Here is an 18,185-nt window from a genome sequence, read left to right on the forward strand (position 1 = left end):
GCCAGTGGAAGCTGCGCAGAGATCAAGACATCTCAGACTACGTCTTTCATGCGCAGGGGGTATGACTGTGGCTTGTTAAGCAATGGCACCAACTGCGCCAGAGTGCAAGAGGCTGTGCAGCACAAAGGTCAATTGGTAGACAAGGTTAAGTGATGGACTGTTAGTGACGGACCCCACGCGAGCTGTGGAGAAGGGCTGGCCAGGGCCTCTTAGTTAGTCTCCCGCGGCCTGCATGACATGCGACCACGACGCAGACGTGAATGATGAAGTGCTGCAGCACCAGCCAAGATGCAAAATACGTGGATAACCTCAAATATCCGCTTTGACGACTAATTCTGCCTTTTTCACCCTGCGCCCTACGCAGTGTGCCTAGCTGCTGATGGATGAGGCAAGCGGCATCGGCGGTGGCTGCATTCGACTCATTGCAGGGGTGCTCCGATATCTTCAGGCCGGTGTACGGATGGAAATAGTACAAAAAGAATAAGCCATTACACCTTCACCCCACACGCTCTCCACCTGCACATAATACCTCACAATGATTCAACAACGGTCATCACGATTGTTTTCTTCGCTTTCCCATTGCGCCTTTCGTTCATCGGTAGCACCGCTCAGCGCGTCTCAGCGATGTCGGATCCGGAGACCGTACAGCATTCATGCTGACGTGTCTGTCGGCGAGAAGATACAAAATATCGACCCGTCGAAGCTCTCCATTACCAGAACAACGACGCCAAAGGACCTACTGCCTCCGGAGGAGCTCATCTTTGGCCGCAACTTTTCAGGTAATAGCACCAGCGGCATCATAGTCTGTACCTAACTTCCAAATTCAAGATCACATGCTCTCGCTCGAATGGACAGCAACTCAAGGATGGCTGCCCGCGCGCATTACGCCCTATCAGAATCTCAGTCTCGACCCTGCGACGTGCGTCTTCCACTATGCATTCGAGTGCTTCGAGGGCATGAAGGCCTACAAGGACAAGGACGGCAACATCAGGCTGTTCAGGCCAGACAAGAACATGGCTAGGCTGAACAAGTCATCGGCTCGAATTGCACTGCCTACTTTCGACCCAGATGCTTTGATTGAGCTAATTGGCAAGTTTGTCAAGGAGGATGAGCGTTTTGTGCCAGAGTAAGTTCAGTCTAGCTATACGTACAAGACGTGTAACTAACCACCCGGCAGCGCACGGGGATACTCACTCTACCTCCGCCCGACCATGATCGGTACTCAGCGCACCCTCGGCGTTGGTCCTCCCGCTTCTGCACTGCTCTACGTAATTGCATCCCCTGTCGGTCCATACTACCCTACCGGTTTCAAGGCCATATCACTGGAGGCCACAGACTATGCCGTACGTGCATGGCCTGGGGGTGTTGGAGACAAGAAGCTGGGAGCCAACTACGCGCCTTGCATTGTGCCCCAGATGCAGGCTGCAAGCCGTGGCTTCCACCAGAATCTGTGGTTGTTTGGTGAGGAAGAGTACATAACGGAGGTCGGTACGATGAATCTTTTCGCGGCAATTAAGAACAAGGAGACAGGAAAGCCAGAGCTGCTGACTGCGCCTCTTGATGGTACTATTCTCGAGGGCGTTACACGCGACTCAATCCTTCAGCTTGCACGGGAGCGACTCGAGCCAAAGGGCTGGACAGTATCTGAGCGCAAGTTCACCATGAAGGAGGTGGCTGATGCTGCTGACGAGGGCCGCATGATGGAGATCTTTGGTGCTGGCACCGCTGCCATTGTCGCACCTGTGCGCAAGATTAGCTGGAAGGGACGTCTCGTCGATTGTGGGCTCGAGGATCACGTCGAAGCAGGCCCAATTGCGCAACAAATGAAGGAGTGGATGGAGGGCATCCAGTACGGCGACGAGGACCACCCATGGAGGTAGGAGCTTTTCAACCCGCTACATATTCATTCATGCAGTCGCTAACATGACCCCAGCTACAAGGTACTATGAGAAATAGAGTACATGACAAGCACATATGTGTGGGTGAGAGAGCCAAGTAGGGGGACACAAAGACATGCAGGTCTAGAGAATGTATGTATAATCGAAGAGGGGAGCTTCAGACATGATGTCTGTCGTTGTAGCAACTTGTTTGTGCTGTATGAATACAACAAACAAGTCGGTACTTGAGTGCCGAAGTGCAGCATTGTGACACATCGGGGCTGTGGCGCTGTAGATTGGTGGGGTGCAGGATGCACAAGGTACCTGACTACGCCTAGGTGACGTTCTCGGGGATTTAGCGGCTGTCATTAGCTCCCAACCTCTCCAACCCACCTGAGAAACTCTCAATCAGGCAGTTTTCGTACACCACCCACGACCCATTGCCGTCTAGAGCTGCGTCGGCCCTCGTCAATTCCACTAGCACACATACGAACTAAACGCTACACACGCCCGAATTGTCACCATGCTGGCTGGCGCGCTCTGCCGGTTGGCGGGGGAGGTACCCAAAACATCCCCTCACGACATGCCGCAGCTTGCGCACCTCCTGGGCCGCACCCTCTTCGCTCGCAATGCCTCTTGTCTGACGTCGGTTCGCGCCTTCTCGCGCGCCTACACGTCAGTACTCAGCTCCCGTCGATCCTATGCCACAACCACGCGCGCAACAAAGCCAACAGCAACAGTAAAGAAGGCGGTCAAGACTGCCGCGGCTAAGAAGCCTGCGACCAAGGCCAAGGCTACACCGGGAAAGAAGGCGGCCCCAGCGAAGAAGACGGCAAAGACGACGGCAAAGAAGCCTGCAGCGAAGAAGGCGGCGAAGAAGAAGCCTGCTGCCAAGAAGCCTGGAAGGAAGCGCGTCAAGAAGGTCCTTACGCCTGAGGAGAAGGAGAAGGCAAAGATTCGGGAGCTGCGCGCCAAGGCCCTCAAGGAACCCGTATCTCAGCATGCCGTTTCACCCTTCCATGTGTACATTGCCGAAAAGCTGTCCGGATCAAAGGGCACCAGCGCCGAGGCTCGAGCCAACGTTGGAACCACGGCCAAGGCCTTCAAGAACTTGACTCCAGCAGAGCTTGAGGTGAGTGCAATTCGAACCTAGCATATGATACATATGTACTAATTACCATGCCAAGCACTACAATCACCTTGCAAACCAGAAGATGGCCGAGAAGCAGGCAGAGTTCAAGGCTTGGCTCTACTCGCACACCCCAGATGAGATCAGGATTGCCAACAATGCTCGTGCTCAGCTGCGAAAGAAGCTTGCGGGTACTCAGAAGAAAGGCGTCGCGTACACTAAGAAGCTTGTAGACGACCGCGTCCCCAAGCAAAAACCGACTTCCTATCTTCGCTTCTTCCTTGAGAGACATGCAAGTGGAGACTTCAAGAGCATCAAAGCTGCCGATGCAGCCAAGCTCATTGGTACCGAATGGAAGGCCTTGAGCGCGGCTGAGAAGAAGGTGAGTACTGGATAATGCTGCTTTGACCTTGATACTGACCTTTCGCAGAAATACCAAGACGAGTCCAGGGCTGCTTCCTAAAAGGCCACGGCCTAAAGCTCCGTATGACTTCTGATAGCTTCTGTACATACAGCGACCCTTGTGCGGTGCATCGTACACGCCAGCAGCTGAACCACCCAGGTCCATTCTTTCTTATTGATGTACTCTAGACCACGCCATTTCCTTTGTTAGTCACGAGTCAGGGTTTGGAGACAAGGTAATCGTCTAGTCTGGTTATTAGACATTCCGTGGTGGTCTTCTGGGTATGACTGGTCGGTTCATGTCAGGGAACAGTAGCGTCTCTTAATTGGTAAATGTCTGATTAGTGTGCTATACTTCTACTATATCCCTTCTCTCAGTCGAATGCTAGCGTTCTAATCTTTTGTGAGGTCGCAAGAGTTACTCAAGTCTGTAGTTGTGCCGCGTACCCATGTGGCTAGCGTACTTTGCCCTTATCTCTCCGCACCCCAGTCACGGGCCAACACCAGTTCCCCAGGATATGCAGTATACACTTTCCCGCGGTAGATAAGCATGCGTCTCGGAGATGCTCACTTGCGTCACTGGACAAGCCATTGCCATGCTTTCCCTATCTTGCCCCTCAAAAGAGACCGCAGGGCTTATCATGTCAACTTCCAGTTTATGTTACCATGACCTTTTCTGTCTGCCCGACCAATCCATAAAATGGCTTCGGATTCCGAAACAGGAAACGAGCGTACGCCTTTGTTAACCCAACCGCGTTTATCGCAACTCCAGCATCAACAAAATGAGGAAATGTCGTCGATTGTTGCGTCGACAGTGACAAAGGAAGAACGGCGGTTAGCAGACAGTACAGTTGGAGAACGACTTCCGTATAATGATTACACTACGATTGACTGGTTACATGATTTGGTAATACACGTCTCGTACCATGTGGCATTAGATGAACTAACGTGACTTCCAGGTCAAAGATTCATACAGGTTCCGTCACATACAATCACGCCGCGGTCTACGTTACACCCTGATCCCTTACTTAGACGCCTGCTCCGGCTGGATTGCCGTTGTTGTAATCGGAGCCTTGACCGCTTGTGTAGCTTTCGTTGTCGACATTGCCGTAGCAACGGTATCGGACTGGAAAGTCGGGTATTGCTCTGGCCATGTATTTCGGAATCGAGATGCTTGTTGTATGTCATCAGAGCCACAAGCACTGGGTTCTTTTTCTACGCCATCACTGCGGCCGTGGCTCCGAATTGCAGCGAAATCAGGAGCCGATCAGTGCGCAAACTGGCACTCTTGGAGCGAAGATTACACTTCCAGTTTCGCCATCTACGTCGGCACAGCCCTCATTTTCGGTATCCTAAGTTCCAGCATAACAATGTTGACCAAGACGACTTTGCCATCTGCCTCCGCTCCCGACGCCTCACCATCTCCCTCTTCCCCAACAAACCCAAAAACCAAACCCACGAATACTATACCACCCCAAGGCAAAACACTCTATCCCACCTCAGGCTCCGGCATCCCCGAACTCAAAACTCTTCTCAGCGGCTTCACCATTCCCTCCCTTCTCACCTTCCCCGTGCTCCTTACAAAATCCCTCGGCGCAATCTTCGCCGTATCCGCAAACCTCTGTTTGGGAAAAGAAGGCCCCTTTGTCCACATCTCCACCTGCCTCGGCCACCTCATCGGCCATTTTCTCCCTAAATACTCCGGTAACGGTCGTAAAATGCGGGAACTACTGAGTGCTTCTTGTTCAGCGGGTTTGAGTGTGGCATTCGGTGCGCCGATTGGCGGCGTATTGTTTAGCTATGAGGAAGTGAGTACGTTTTTTCCACGAAAGGTACTGTGGCGTGCGTTTTTGTGCTCGTTGACGGCGGCCATGGTTTTGCGGGAGCTGAATCCTACGGGGACGGGCAAGTTGGTGCTTTTTGAGTCGCGGTTTGGGGAGGAGGGGTATGAGATTGTTCATTATTTGGTATTTGTGTTGCTGGGAGTGGCGGGCGGTGTGTTTGGGGGACTGTTCTGTAAGGCGAATCTTCTGTGGGCGAAGTGGTTTAGGACTTTTAGGGTTATCAAGAGGAATCCGGTGTTGGAGGTTGCGGTCGTGGTGTTGGTGTCGGCGCTGGTGCAGTTTCCGCACCCGCTGGTTAGGGAGATGGGGGATGTGGTTGTTAAGAGATTGCTTGTGGATTGTGGAGATGAGGATACGAGGGGGGAGTGGGTGTGTCGGAATGAACTGCTCATGCAGTCTGCTGATGATACGGTGAATTGGAAGTACGTGGGTTGGTTGGTATATGGAACGATTGCGAAACTGGTGCTTACGACGATTACATTTGGTATCAAGGTACCCTCTGGTGTCATCATTCCCGCGCTAGACGCAGGAGCGCTGTTTGGGAGGCTCGTCGGTCAGCTTATTGGCAGTATTAGTCCCGGTATCTTCGCCATGGTGGGCGCTGCGGCTTTCCTTGCGGGAGTGAGTCGTATGACTATCTCATTGGCAGTCATTGTACGTCTTTCCCATACTACACCACTTGACCACAGTCGACTAACCATTTCCCCTTAGATGTTCGAGCTCACAGGCCAACTTTCCTACACCGTCCCCTCCATGCTCGCCATACTCATCGCCAAATGGGTCGCCGACGCAATCTCCTTAGAGGGCGTCTACGACATTGCCCAAACACTCCTCTCCCACCCTTTCCTGGATCCCGACACCGCCATTGCAATTGTCAGACAACACAAAGCCTGTGTGCAAGTCCTGATACCGCCAAAGCGCACCATGGACGAAATCACCGTTCATGTACCTATAAGTAACAAGGTTGATGTAGATCTGCTCACGGGAAAACTCAATACGTTGAAGGAGAGGGGATTGATGGACGCTGGGCTTGTGCTTGTGCAAGACCATGGAGGCGTACCTATCTTGCAGGGCTATATATCCCAGGCTGAGCTGGAGTTTGGTCTTACTAAACTTGTCCCAGATATGCTGCGCACTCAAGACGAGATCCTGGTCAGATTGTTGGGTCACCAGATTGACGATGGAGTAAGCCCGCAGAGTCTGGAGATGGATCTTACACCATTCGTCGATCGCACTCCTCTGACCATTTGTGCAAAGGCGCCACTAGAGTACGCCGTTGAGATGTTCTCCAAGCTAGGGTTGAGATATCTCATGGTGACAGAGGAAGGCACAGGCCAACTGGTAGGTGTAGTCATCAAGAAGAGGTTGGTGGGGTACCTGGAACAGCTAAGGGAGCATGGCCCAAGACGATGAGTAGACAAACTCATCACGTATCCTGACCAATCAACATACATGGACAAATGTCAAATCAGAGCGCACGAATTTAGTTACGATATTTGATTACAGCATCTTTTCGCTAATAAGAAGTACTAAGAGGATACTGCCATTGCCTGTGACGATGCTCTACCGCGAGAAACGAACTTCCACTTCCACGCCAATACACGCCCGTCAGGCACGACAATTGCTCAAAGTATGAATCGAATTGAAAACGTGGACAGGGTCGACATTTGCAAGATTCCAACAACCAAGCCCAGCGTGATATTACTCATGGCTAGCTTACTCTTCAGCCTCAAGAGGGGCCTCCTCGTCGTACTCCTCCTCACCCTCGGAGACGGAAGCCTCCTGGTATTGCTGGTACTCGGAGACCAAGTCGTTCATGTTGGACTCTGCCTCAGTGAACTCCATCTCGTCCATACCCTCACCAGTGTACCAATGCAAGAAAGCCTTGCGCCTGAACATGGCAGTGAACTGGTCACCAACACGCTTGAACAGCTCCTGGATAGAGGTGGAGTTACCGACGAAGGTGGAGGACATCTTCAGACCACGGGGAGGGATCGAGCAGAGGGCGGTCTGAACGTTGTTGGGGATCCACTCAACGAAGTAAGACGAGTTCTTGTTCTGGACGTTGCGCATCTGGTCCTCAACCTCCTTCATGGAGACCTTACCACGGAAGTAGGCAGAGCAGGTCAGGTAGCGACCGTTGCGGAAGTCAGAGGCAGCCATCATGTTCTTGGGGTCGAACATTTGCTGGGTGAGCTCAGGGACGGTGACGGCGCGGAAGGAGTGGGCGCCACGGCTGGTCAGGGGAGCGAATCCAACCATGAAGAAGTGGAGACGAGGGAAGGGAACCATGTTGACGGCCAGCTTCCTCAGGTCAGAGTTGAGCTGACCGGGGAATCGCAGGCAGGTGGTGACACCCGACATGACGGCAGAGACGAGGTGGTTCAGGTCACCGTAGGACGGGTTGTTCAGCTTGAGGGTCCTCATGCAGATGTCGTAGAGAGCCTCGTTGTCAATGCAGAAGGTCTCGTCCGAGTTCTCGACCAACTGGTGGATGGAGAGTGTGGCGTTGTAAGGCTCGACGACGGTGTCGGAGACCTTGGGGGAGGGCACAACAGAGTATGTGGCCATCATGCGGTCGGGGAACTCCTCGCGGATCTTGGAGATCAAGAGCGTACCCATACCGGCACCAGTTCCACCACCGAGGGAGTGGGTGATCTGGAAACCCTGGAGGCAGTCGCAGCCCTCGGCCTCGCGGCGCACGACATCGAGGACCTGGTCGACCAGCTCGGCACCCTCAGTGTAATGACCCTTTGCCCAGTTGTTACCAGCACCAGACTGGCCGAAAACGAAGTTGTCGGGACGGAAGAGCTGACCGAAGGGTCCAGCGCGGACGGCGTCCATGGTACCGGGCTCGAGATCGACAAGGACGGCACGGGGCACGAACTTGTTGTTGGACGCCTATTGCATGTTAGTATTGACCGCTTATCGGGAGCTTGGGGAGAAGCGGTTGACGTACTTCGTTGAAGTAGACATTCATGCGCTCGAGCTGGAGGTCTGAGGTGCCGTTGTAGACACCGGAGCCGTCGAGGCCATGCTCGCCGGAAATGGTCTGCCAGAAGGCGGCACCAATTTGGTTACCCTGGAGAGTCGTTAGATGTCATCTCAATGAGCGTCGAAGAAGCAAAACTTACGCATTGGCCGGTCTGGAGGTGAACCTGTGGTAGAGAAACCGCGTTAGCTATACTTCCCAATCTGGCTTTGTCCCTGAATCTGGGCGCGGGGCAACAACGCGCCACAGTCTCTGTTCGCAGCGAAGGGCAATACGTACGATCTCACGCATGGTGTCGGGTTTGGTCTAAGGTTGAGGAGGAATTGCTGAGCTGAGAATGCGAGGAACTGGATTGAGCGTGGCCGATGGTGCGGTGGTGCTGGTGTGGAGAGCAAGAGAGGCAGAAGCGGTGAGTGCGTTAAAGATCTCTGTGGGTCCGCACAGGCCCCTGGGCGCTAACGCTATTTACTAACAACGCGCGACAGGCACCCGTTTTTGCTCACTGCGAGGGGGCTAGTCGAGATATACACGCATAAAACCGAGCACATCTCAGTCGTCACACGACTACGCTTTTGTTTGCATCGACGCGCTGCATCATGTCTATTTGCTCTATTGGTGAATCAAGCGCCAACGTCTGATAGCTAACCTTCCAAGCACTCTCATGCTTATCCGCATGCTTGCCTGCGGAAGCCGAGTATACTTACTGTACCATGCTCATCTCGTGAATTCAGTGCATATGCATTTCCTCGGCCATGGCACCGTGCTCCGACCCTCAATCTCACCATCATTCACAGCTCCTTTTTCCTTGACCCATTTGCACTCTGTCGCCTGATAACCTGCGGCATCGTCCAGTAGCTCGGCCAATCGAGCTCGTATTCATCTTGTCTGTAGTTGAGGCAATGTCGGAGCCAAACACCCCATACAATGTAGAAATAAGCCCCGGTTCCCGTCATAAGATGCCTGATGCGATGAGCTTTTGCCATGTTCATCAGGAGGGAATACTCACCACCATCCATGGCCTTCCAGCACAAACCCCCAGGGCATGCCAATCTCCCTTCTCCACTGGATCAACTTCGAACAGTAGACATTGTCGAGGTGCCAGACCCCGAACCCCCCTAGAAAGATGCTGAGACCAAACCCAATCATCTTCCACATCGTACTGATAATTTCCTGATCCCGGACGTCTTCACCGTCTTGCACAGCCTTCACGCCTTTTGCCTGGCGTGGGTTCGCTGCTATTCTTTCCTTTGAACGGAAGCGTGGACGGATGTTGACTTCCATCACATACATTGCTCGGAACAACACGATTGCTGTAAGAATCGCATAGGCGTTCTGGTGGAATGTCGGATCTTGGAGATAGTGATAGTAGAGTGTGATGAATACTGCTAATGAGATGAGACCGACAGCTAACCCCGTAGAGTACAGTCTGGACTTTCCATACGAGAACGTTGCAAAGTTCATGAGGCAAGTAGTGTAGATCATTGAAAGCTCATCGACAAGCTGCATGGGATCTGCGTTGGGTCAGAGATGCGTCTTGCAATGTTTGGGTTACGCTTGTGTATACATTTCAGAGTCGCATGAAACAAGAAGCTTCCACTACCGACGAGAAGGTATCCAACGAATGCCACGAGAAAGACTGTGTCATGTCCATGCTTGAGGCAGTTGCGGATACCCTTTGCAGCCAGGTACATGAACAAAAGATTGGTAAACGTGTTGATGACCTCTGCAGCGTACTGGGTAACAACATAATTCTTCAAAGCATCATCAGTAAATCGCTGTGTGGTGGATACTCGTTATCAACACACCTCTTCACACCAGTCGAGAGTAGAAGTAACAGGCGAAAACCATCCGTCCTGTTCGGGTGGATATGCTATCGACGGCAGGCGTGATATGAGCGAAGTCATCCTTCTGCTATGCGAAAATTAACCAGTACGATTTGGAAAGACAAAGGAAACGAGGCTTGCTTGATCAAAATGTCGAACTTGTATCTAGCCCGGGACTTGGCGGAAGGAAGGTTTGAGAAGGAGAGAAGGAGGTCAATGCTTTGACGATAAACCGGTATCGATGACCTCGCCGTGCAGCTCGAGTTAAATGCCGACGGGCGCCCCTAGTCGCTCTCGTTACAAACTTCAATGTCTAGCACGAGTGAGGGAATGCTTGCGATCTGCAGCTGTTTTCGGTGTGAAGGCATGGGCCAATCACGATCCAACAGGGTCCTGCAACGGTCGGACCACGAAAGCTTGAGCAGCGACGTACAGCCAACTTAGCGAGTGCGTCTACTGTCAACAACATCGAATATTCGCCACAATGTCCATGTCAAACGAGGCCTTGCAGAAGGTGCGTATCTGTGTTGTGTGGTTGGGAAAGTCCCAGCTTCTGACAAAATCAGGTTCTACAAGAGATCAGCCAAAAGAAAGCCTTCGCCGAACAACAACTCGTCATCGTCAAACAACAAAAGGCCGCTCGGACACGAGAAGGGCGTATGCTCCAGCTTACGTCTTCTGAAGTCTCATCGCTGCCTGCCGACATAAAGGTGTACGAGGGCGTCGGAAAGATGTAGGTCATCTGACCTTCCGTGGCGCGATTGCGGGGAAGCGAGAAATATAAGACACTAATTGTTGTGAACAGGTTTGTTTGCACTCCGATCTCAGACGTGCAGAAGAGACTGAAGGAAGAGAGCGAGGCGCTGACTAAAGAGATGTCGAATTTGGAGAAGAAGGAGGATTACCTTGAAAAGACGTACACCAACAGCAAGAACAGCCTAGAGCAGGTGCTCAAAGGCGCCAGCTGAGCCTGTGAAGGAGTTGTTAGTGAAGATGGAAACGCTGGAAAAGGCGGAAAACGTATGACAATAACGAGTACTTTTCAAACATCACCATAAGCATAACGACAGCTGTTGACGTTCTAGGAAATTGAAGCTTAATAAGGACGAGCAACATGCATCTCTGCGCAACTCACATATCACATATCGAGCTGACATTACCACGATATATTCTAACAGTAAGATGGATTTAATTCAATGTAGAAGACGTCATACGGTGTAAAAGGGGTGTAGCATGATATGGCATGCAGCATTGTTTTGTATTATTTTTGGGAGGTCTTGCTACAGTCTATCAAAGCACTATCGCATCCTCACAAGCATAGCCTCAACGCCCTCGAGACATTTCCGCACCTCCTCTGCGGCCCTCGCCACATATGCCCCATCGACAACTCTATGGTCGGCACTCCAACTAAACACACACTCCTCCCTCTTGACTAGCTCACCATCCTCTCCAAAAGCCGGTACCACCCGCGCTTTACCAATGCCCAATATGCCGACTTGAGGGCCCACAATGACAGGCGCCACGGTGCCACCGCCTATACTACCGATGTTACTGATTGTGAAGGTGGCACCGGTAAGGTCGGCAGATGTGAGTTTTCCACTTCTTGCCAGAGAGCTGAGACGTTGAATTTCCTGAGCAAGGGAAGCAATGCTATGGTTTTGCACGTTCTTGATAACGGGTACAAGTAGACCAGAAGGCGAGTCGACTGCTACACCGATGTGATGGCTTCCCTTAAGAATGATCTGTGGTTTATTTGGGTTCGTATTCGTATCGAGGTGTGAGTTGAGCAATGGGAATTGCTGAAGAGTGAGTGAGACAGCCTTGATGATGATTGGTAACGGCGTTATACGATCTGGCTTCTCGCGGCCAAGATTGTACTTTTGCCGTAGGGACGTGAGAGAGCTGAAATCCACGGCGTTGGTGTATAGGAAGTGTGGTATCGACAAAGACTTGGTCATTTGCTTGAACATTCCAGATTGAACCGGTGTCAACGGCTTGACTTGATCCTCAATCTGCTGTTTGGGCATCGCTATCGAGCTTGTGGACGGTGTGCCCGCGGTCTGCTTAGCAGATTCAATGTATCGTTGTACATCGTCTTTGAGCACACGGCCTTCCCTTCCTGTGCCTTCGATATCCTCAATTTTCAGCCTATGTTCTTTGATCATGTGCCGCACAGCAGGTGTCGCGAGCGATGCATGTTTGCCCGGTTGCCGTGGAGTAGCTGACTGCTCTTGAGACGGTTTGGATGGTAGACTCGCGCTCTGGCCTGATGAATCTACATCTCCAGTAGCCGCCTTTGTGTCGTTTCTGCCGAGTTCGATTCCTTGTTCTTGTGATTCGGTCGCACTCGATGTGTTTTGTTCAGCTTGTTTACCTGATTCTCCGTTGAGCAAGACCTCGTCGGCGGCCAATATTTCGCTCTGGATGTCGATGTCTACTAAAGGCTTCTTTCATCAGTCCAAACATCTCATAAAGGGATCGGTAAAATCACCTTTCCAACCTTGGCCATATCATCCGGCTCGTAATAGAGCTTCTTGATGACGCCATCAAACCGCGAGGTAATCTGCCTGGTCTTAGCTTTTCTTCCTATACGTATTCTGTATATTTGCTTACTTCCACAGATGCTTTGTCTGATTGCACTTCGCAGATAGGATCAAATTGCTCGACGCGCGCCCCGGGCTTCACAAACCACTGGATAACCTGGCATTCGGTGATACCTACGCACAACATGCTTAGCTCCAGCCCCATAACATCCAATTCGCATACTCACCTTCCCCAATATCTGCCAGTAGGTATGGCTTGACCGCCAGTAGTCCTCTTGTCTCCCGAAACCCTCTTGTTTGCTCTTGTATGCGAATGTTTGGATTCCTTCTGGACGCTGTGATTGATGGCCTATGTGTGAGCCTTGATCGAGAGAATAAGCGAGATGCTTCTCTGCTTGCGAAAGATTTCATGGTGGATGTAATGCGCAAGCAGATTTCTGCGTGGAAAGAAACATATTCATGTACCAACGCCGAGGTGTGGTGTGAAGGACCAAAGCCGACGATTACCAGTGGCGGTAATTGTCGGCTTTGTCGCGGCCCATTGCACAAGCGGAAGCTGGGGTAGCCGCTAAGAACCTTTGGGCCTACCGCGTTGCGGGTTAAGAAATGAATGAGATTGCATGATTTTGTGGCAATGGATTCTACTTAGTTAATCGGAATTATTTTATAGATGCAAACCTGCTAAAGAGGTGGCCGGTGTCGGCAATGGTTTTATTGAGCTTCTCTATGGTAGCACGGCTCTGATGAGGCGCGGCTCTAGCATAATGATAATCTTACTCGAATCCTATTGAATAATTCTACTGGTATAACTATTACACGTCATATATTATTCCTCTTCTGGGGTACAGCATTGAAGTAGTGACCTGGTTTCTAAGAAAAGAAACCCAGCTGATACGTGGCTATGCTATGCTATGCTATGCATCAGCGGGACCCCTTCCAATCCATACTCGATAGCTACGGAAGGGCCCCTTCCTTTTGTCGGTGTTGTTGTACTGATAGGCTGGTCCTAGTGCTAGCTGATTCGTGGTGAAATACAGCCATCCATCCAAAATGGCCAATGAATCGGCGTGCTGAACCAATGCACTCCTCACCAACGTCTTTACCATATAGTCTTCAGTTGGAATAAGACCAGAGCCACCAGGTAAATGCTCGTTAACGGTCGTGTTGGATTCGGATTCGCGCGTGTCGACGTAGTATATGGCGTTATGCTCGCTTGCCGCAATGTATACTCGGCCGCGGTCATCAGACGTAAAGCCAGCTTGCTCTGATGCGCATTGGCCCGGATCCTGCACTGCTGCAAGAACGTCCTCTTCTGTCTTTTTTGGGTCAATGAGTATATCTTGGGATATGTAATAGAAGCGCCGGGAGGCTTGGACGCCCCAATAGAAGTTGCCCGATGCTGTTACTATGTTAGCGAGAGCGGCCTACATGAGTTCAGCAGCACTTACCTAGTGCAACACCATCTGCACCGGTCGTGGCATAGCCTTTCTTTGTTCCCTTCCAACTATAGATGAGTTCGCCGTCGTATGAACCGACATACTTTTCATCTGCGCGGACGACGCTTGTGTTCAATAGTCTGCGTACAACGCTGCCATTCTCAAGATCGATTGTCAGTAGAGAGCTGTTCTTGCTGCAATCAGGGATGAACGCATATCCTTCTCTTCCACCAAGAGTTGTGTTGATACGCAAATCATTCATATTCATCCGGTAAGTCAACGCATCTTGAGGTATGACATAAGTCCGGATGTGCTCGCTAGTTGATTCATTGAAGCTCATGATCTTCGCTCCACCGAAGATGGCGTTGGTATCGGAGGGCCAGCCATATGGGATACCGTTATCAACGACCCAGAGCCGCCCTCGGTCGTCTCGGATGATGTTCTGTACGTTGACGAAGCAAGTGCTTGGATCTGCGCCAGCGGTACAGTTTTGCATGCTTGCGTTTGGCCAGGGCGTTTCATCGTTGAAAGAAGTGCAAAGCACTACGTTGATGGGAGCTTGTACACTGTTGCGAGTATACGTTAGATATATCTTGTGAGCAGAGTCGATGGCTAATCCAGTCGGAGGTGTTTGGGAATCGTGAACCGCTTCCAAGGACGGCCCAACAAGAGTGAAATCTTGAGGATAGGCGCCTATTGTGTAGCCTGGACCAAAGGGACGGTAACCGCCTGGTGGTGTCTCATAGTACTCTGCTGCAAACGACAAAGTACACAAGGACAATGTAATCGTAAGTCTGATCCACATGTTAAAGTTGTGAACCAATGTCGATGACTCCCAACACAGTAAGATATCGCGCCGAGTGGCCAGGTGAGAATGTTCGTCTTTCTCAAGTATGACAACATTGGGGAGCAGAATATATAACGGTTTAACAAGATGACAGACCCCGGGAGCCGGAGAGCTTCGTTGACTATCATATACTGCTGGCGGCTTGGTCAGTGTTATGTTCATTGGGTACGGTTCAATCGCGACCCGTGTAAATCCAGGCGGAAACAGCCCCTTTCGTTGACGGTCAAATTTGTGTGATGGCTATTGGATCCGATTCAATAGCGTATATGTACAGCGAACCAGGTCAGTCGTGAGGGGTACATCTGACCACGCATGATACAGTTCATACAACACGACCATGTATCCAATCACATATTCACTTCGCGGTTGTTGGTCTGACGTGATCCCGGAAAATCCCCTCTTAGTCGGCGTGTCGGGACGGATCTCGACAATGACGTTCACGCGCGGATCGAAGAACGCACGAGCCTTCGTGATTCGCGCCTGCCGAAACACGCGTTGCTGGGGAAAGTGCAAACAACCCACTTCGACACTCACTCACCACCTTTCCCCGTATATTACAAACCATGCGCAGTCTCAATGACCACCTACGCATTGCAAACGAAGACAATGCTCCATCCAGTTTCTGATACGTCTGCCCAGCTACTTCGACTTGCCGCCAACCGCGACGAACCCAAGGCCCAGTTGCCCTCGAAACGAAAGAGAGACTCACTTTGTGGTCTCGGAACGTTTACCGAACCCTTTACAATTAGACCGCACGTTGGATCGTTCTACACAAGCCCTGCAACCTTCAGACCTGTACGGGTGATCGCGCGTTCCCAACTATCTCTCAAATTCCTCGACACGTCTCCCGACGATGACTTCGCCCCACACAGCCTTTTCACTGCCCAGATACATGTCCTGGAGGAAGCAGACTTGCGGAGTCAAGGGGGAAGGGCCCCGAAGATTCTTATTGCACGCTGCGAAACGAAGAGAACGCTATACGCGATAGAGCGGGTACAATTGTGTGTCTACAGCATTTGCAGGCTGGCAAGTTGGCTTAGGGAGAAAGATGTCGCAGAACTATGGGATCCTGCCAATATACGTTCTCTACCAGCAAATCCCAAACCAGACGCAGAAACAACCACGCAGGGGGGATGGTGGCGACATGCTGTAGTTGAGACCCAGGCTGTAGAATCACTCACGAAACGAGCGAGAATGACTATGCTGCGACCGAAGTCAGTGCCGAAGATGATCACAAATCAATCGCATCAACCCGGAGAGGCTTTACGTGACCAATACGCCGCCGGTCTAGACACTGTACCTACAGAGTTTCCGCTTGAGCCTCTGGTGGGATTGGCATCACCGCACGAGCAGCTTGCTTCGCTGGTCCACCAATACCTCGATGCTGTATACATGTCGAAAACTTCCTTGGCATACTTCGCAAAAGGGCCTATTACGCGAACACGGAACGCCTTTACCTCGACAGAAGAGGGTGCCCCCACTACTCATGAACTGGTCGCATTTTTGAGGACAATGCTACTTAGTCCGAAAGCTAGCGAGAAGAAATATCATGACAAGCTACCATCGCTGATCAAAGCGATACCACCAGGAAGTTATTCGGATGATGAAGTCGTTACAGGTGCTGGTAAAACAAACAAGTCAAAGAAGAAGATGAAGCTTAGCCGGAATGGCGTATATCCCCAAGAAGAAGCATTTATCAAAAAGTGGTGGCAATCAGAGCTACCTAATGGGGACAGTATGGCTACTGAGACTATGGAACAACGCATTAAGCGGCGAATTGGCGATCTACGGGTCCGCGAAACGCTTGCTCAGCTCATTCTTATGCTTGAGATTGTCGCACTCGAGGCTCTGTCCACATACAAACCACCTTCCGATGACACACAGAACCAGGAAGAGCAGAAGACGATGAAGAAGCGCAAGAAGAAGCTTGACGATATCAATCTGCAGCTTGATTTACTATTGGACAAGCTTTGTATATGGCACGCTACCGAGGAAATGGGTATTCTAGATTTTGATTCGAGACAGAATGACGGTGCCGATGCAAATGGTCGGAGTGATTCCAACGACCGACTGCACAGCTTCTGTGTCGAAGTTATAATACCGTTCTACATCAACCGACTTCCAGAGCAGGCGCTCATAGTCAATAAGAAGCTCGGTGGACCAACCCATAGCCAGTCGTCCAAACGGAAGGCCATGAAGCCACCCCTCACCTCACGCAATTCTGGGGATTCGAAAGAGCCTGAGATAAAGAAACCTCGACGCTCACTAGCCAGGGTAGCCACGGACAACACAGGGAGGACGATTGAGCGAACAACGCCGTCTTTGAACCGATCTGCCACCGATTCCGCCCTGCCAGAGCATGTCAAACGAGAGGGCAGCGAGGTTTCTCTCTCTTCCATACCCTTTCGACGTAGTCCTTCCAAGAGCAACAGGCAATCCATGTCGCAGATTCGACATCTGCAGGGTCGTCAGATTGATCTTGCGCAGCCATCGGCTGCTGCTTCAGCAAAGATCAAACAGAGACAGCGAGTTGAGGAGGACTTGCAAGAGGCTATCCTCGCGCTGAAAAAGCCAAATCGAGGGCTGGCTGCTGGTGGTTATGCGGTTGATAATGAGCAACGGGGTCTTGGATTAGCCAACAAGTCAAGGAAACCCACGACAACGGTGAGAAAGACGATCAAAGATGTTCAGGTCTCGGCTACGCCTCGAGCTGGGCGTAGGACGAAGGACATTGTCGAGCAGACGCCAAGCCGCCACCAACACAACCCGTTCATTAGGCTACCCGCAGGGGAAGCACCTGGCTCGAGTGATTTGTGCATACCATCCTCGACTGTACGTCCGCCAGCTTTCATGGTACCGGCAACGGGCCATCGCCGTCCGACGGCTCGTGATGTAGCGCAGTCGACCATTGCCGAGACACCGTCCAAAGTGCCGGACAGTAGAGTGTTTTCTTCAGAACCTGTTCGACGGAAGATCTTCGCGACGCCATCGAAGGCGGCGGCGCCTTCGCCAGACGGAAGGCTGCCTCCACCGCCACAAGTACTGGAAACGCCTGCCAAAAATTTCGGCAGCTCGCCCCCTGGAAACAGTAACTCTCCACCACGACGTGTTGTTGCGACTCCGTCCAAGTCTGGTTCAGGCTTACCAAAGGGTTTCGCACCTGTTCCTTTTTCTCTGCCTGATACCCACGAAGCTGAAACGTCAATTTATGATGCATTAGGGTGGAACGACGACGATGATGCTTTTGCATAGATTCTGGATATTTTGTTTTTGTTTATATTGGACTTGTGTC

At 51.5% G+C, this 18,185-nt stretch overlaps 9 protein-coding genes across 9 annotated transcripts; 5 read left to right on the forward strand and 4 right to left on the reverse strand.

Annotated features, from left to right (window-relative positions):
- Positions 1–535: 535 nt before the first annotated feature.
- On the forward strand, positions 536–1,949 carry PtrM4_012020 (IlvE, Branched-chain amino acid aminotransferase-4-amino-4-deoxychorismate lyase; the record flags this gene model as incomplete). The annotated part of the gene is made up of 4 exons (XM_001931142.2): positions 536–779; positions 829–1,126; positions 1,178–1,876; positions 1,934–1,949. 4 exons carry the CDS (start codon positions 536–538, stop codon positions 1,947–1,949), a joined length of 1,257 nt encoding a protein of 418 aa, XP_001931177.2.
- A 511-nt stretch (positions 1,950–2,460) lies between these two features.
- On the forward strand, positions 2,461–3,469 carry PtrM4_012030 (HC2 multi-domain protein; the record flags this gene model as incomplete). The annotated part of the gene is made up of 3 exons (XM_001931143.2): positions 2,461–3,009; positions 3,065–3,388; positions 3,437–3,469. 3 exons carry the CDS (start codon positions 2,461–2,463, stop codon positions 3,467–3,469), a joined length of 906 nt encoding a protein of 301 aa, XP_001931178.1.
- A 1,309-nt stretch (positions 3,470–4,778) lies between these two features.
- Positions 4,779–6,665, forward strand: PtrM4_012040 (EriC, Chloride channel protein EriC; the record flags this gene model as incomplete). Its single annotated transcript, XM_001931144.1, has 2 exons — positions 4,779–5,906; positions 5,964–6,665. The coding sequence occupies 2 exons, from the start codon at positions 4,779–4,781 to the stop codon at positions 6,663–6,665; spliced, it is 1,830 nt and encodes a 609-aa protein (XP_001931179.1).
- A 303-nt stretch (positions 6,666–6,968) lies between these two features.
- Positions 6,969–8,535, reverse strand: PtrM4_012050 (beta-tubulin; the record flags this gene model as incomplete). Its single annotated transcript, XM_001931145.1, has 4 exons — positions 6,969–8,153; positions 8,212–8,334; positions 8,387–8,410; positions 8,524–8,535. The coding sequence occupies 4 exons, from the start codon at positions 8,533–8,535 to the stop codon at positions 6,969–6,971; spliced, it is 1,344 nt and encodes a 447-aa protein (XP_001931180.1).
- A 497-nt stretch (positions 8,536–9,032) lies between these two features.
- PtrM4_012060 (Ceramidase domain containing protein) lies at positions 9,033–10,148 on the reverse strand (the record flags this gene model as incomplete). The annotated part of the gene is made up of 4 exons (XM_001931146.2): positions 9,033–9,204; positions 9,251–9,755; positions 9,809–9,995; positions 10,050–10,148. 4 exons carry the CDS (start codon positions 10,146–10,148, stop codon positions 9,033–9,035), a joined length of 963 nt encoding a protein of 320 aa, XP_001931181.1.
- Positions 10,149–10,551: 403 nt separating this feature from the next.
- Positions 10,552–11,035, forward strand: PtrM4_012070 (GimC, Prefoldin, chaperonin cofactor; the record flags this gene model as incomplete). The annotated part of the gene is made up of 3 exons (XM_001931147.2): positions 10,552–10,581; positions 10,634–10,800; positions 10,873–11,035. 3 exons carry the CDS (start codon positions 10,552–10,554, stop codon positions 11,033–11,035), a joined length of 360 nt encoding a protein of 119 aa, XP_001931182.1.
- Positions 11,036–11,365: 330 nt separating this feature from the next.
- Positions 11,366–13,021, reverse strand: PtrM4_012080 (AceF, Pyruvate-2-oxoglutarate dehydrogenase complex; the record flags this gene model as incomplete). Its single annotated transcript, XM_066103039.1, has 4 exons — positions 11,366–12,514; positions 12,559–12,630; positions 12,681–12,784; positions 12,838–13,021. 4 exons carry the CDS (start codon positions 13,019–13,021, stop codon positions 11,366–11,368), a joined length of 1,509 nt encoding a protein of 502 aa, XP_065965241.1.
- Positions 13,022–13,524: 503 nt separating this feature from the next.
- On the reverse strand, positions 13,525–14,851 carry PtrM4_012090 (major royal jelly protein; the record flags this gene model as incomplete). The annotated part of the gene is made up of 2 exons (XM_001931149.2): positions 13,525–14,009; positions 14,059–14,851. The coding sequence occupies 2 exons, from the start codon at positions 14,849–14,851 to the stop codon at positions 13,525–13,527; spliced, it is 1,278 nt and encodes a 425-aa protein (XP_001931184.2).
- Positions 14,852–15,499: 648 nt separating this feature from the next.
- Positions 15,500–18,145, forward strand: PtrM4_012100 (SLD3 multi-domain protein; the record flags this gene model as incomplete). The annotated part of the gene is made up of 2 exons (XM_066103040.1): positions 15,500–16,684; positions 16,919–18,145. The coding sequence occupies 2 exons, from the start codon at positions 15,500–15,502 to the stop codon at positions 18,143–18,145; spliced, it is 2,412 nt and encodes an 803-aa protein (XP_065965242.1).
- Between the last annotated feature and the right edge of the window lie 40 nt (positions 18,146–18,185).

The sequence above is a fragment of the Pyrenophora tritici-repentis genome, chromosome 1 (genome assembly GCF_003171515.1).
Source record: "Pyrenophora tritici-repentis strain M4 chromosome 1, whole genome shotgun sequence".
NCBI classification, from domain to species: domain Eukaryota; kingdom Fungi; phylum Ascomycota; class Dothideomycetes; order Pleosporales; family Pleosporaceae; genus Pyrenophora; species Pyrenophora tritici-repentis.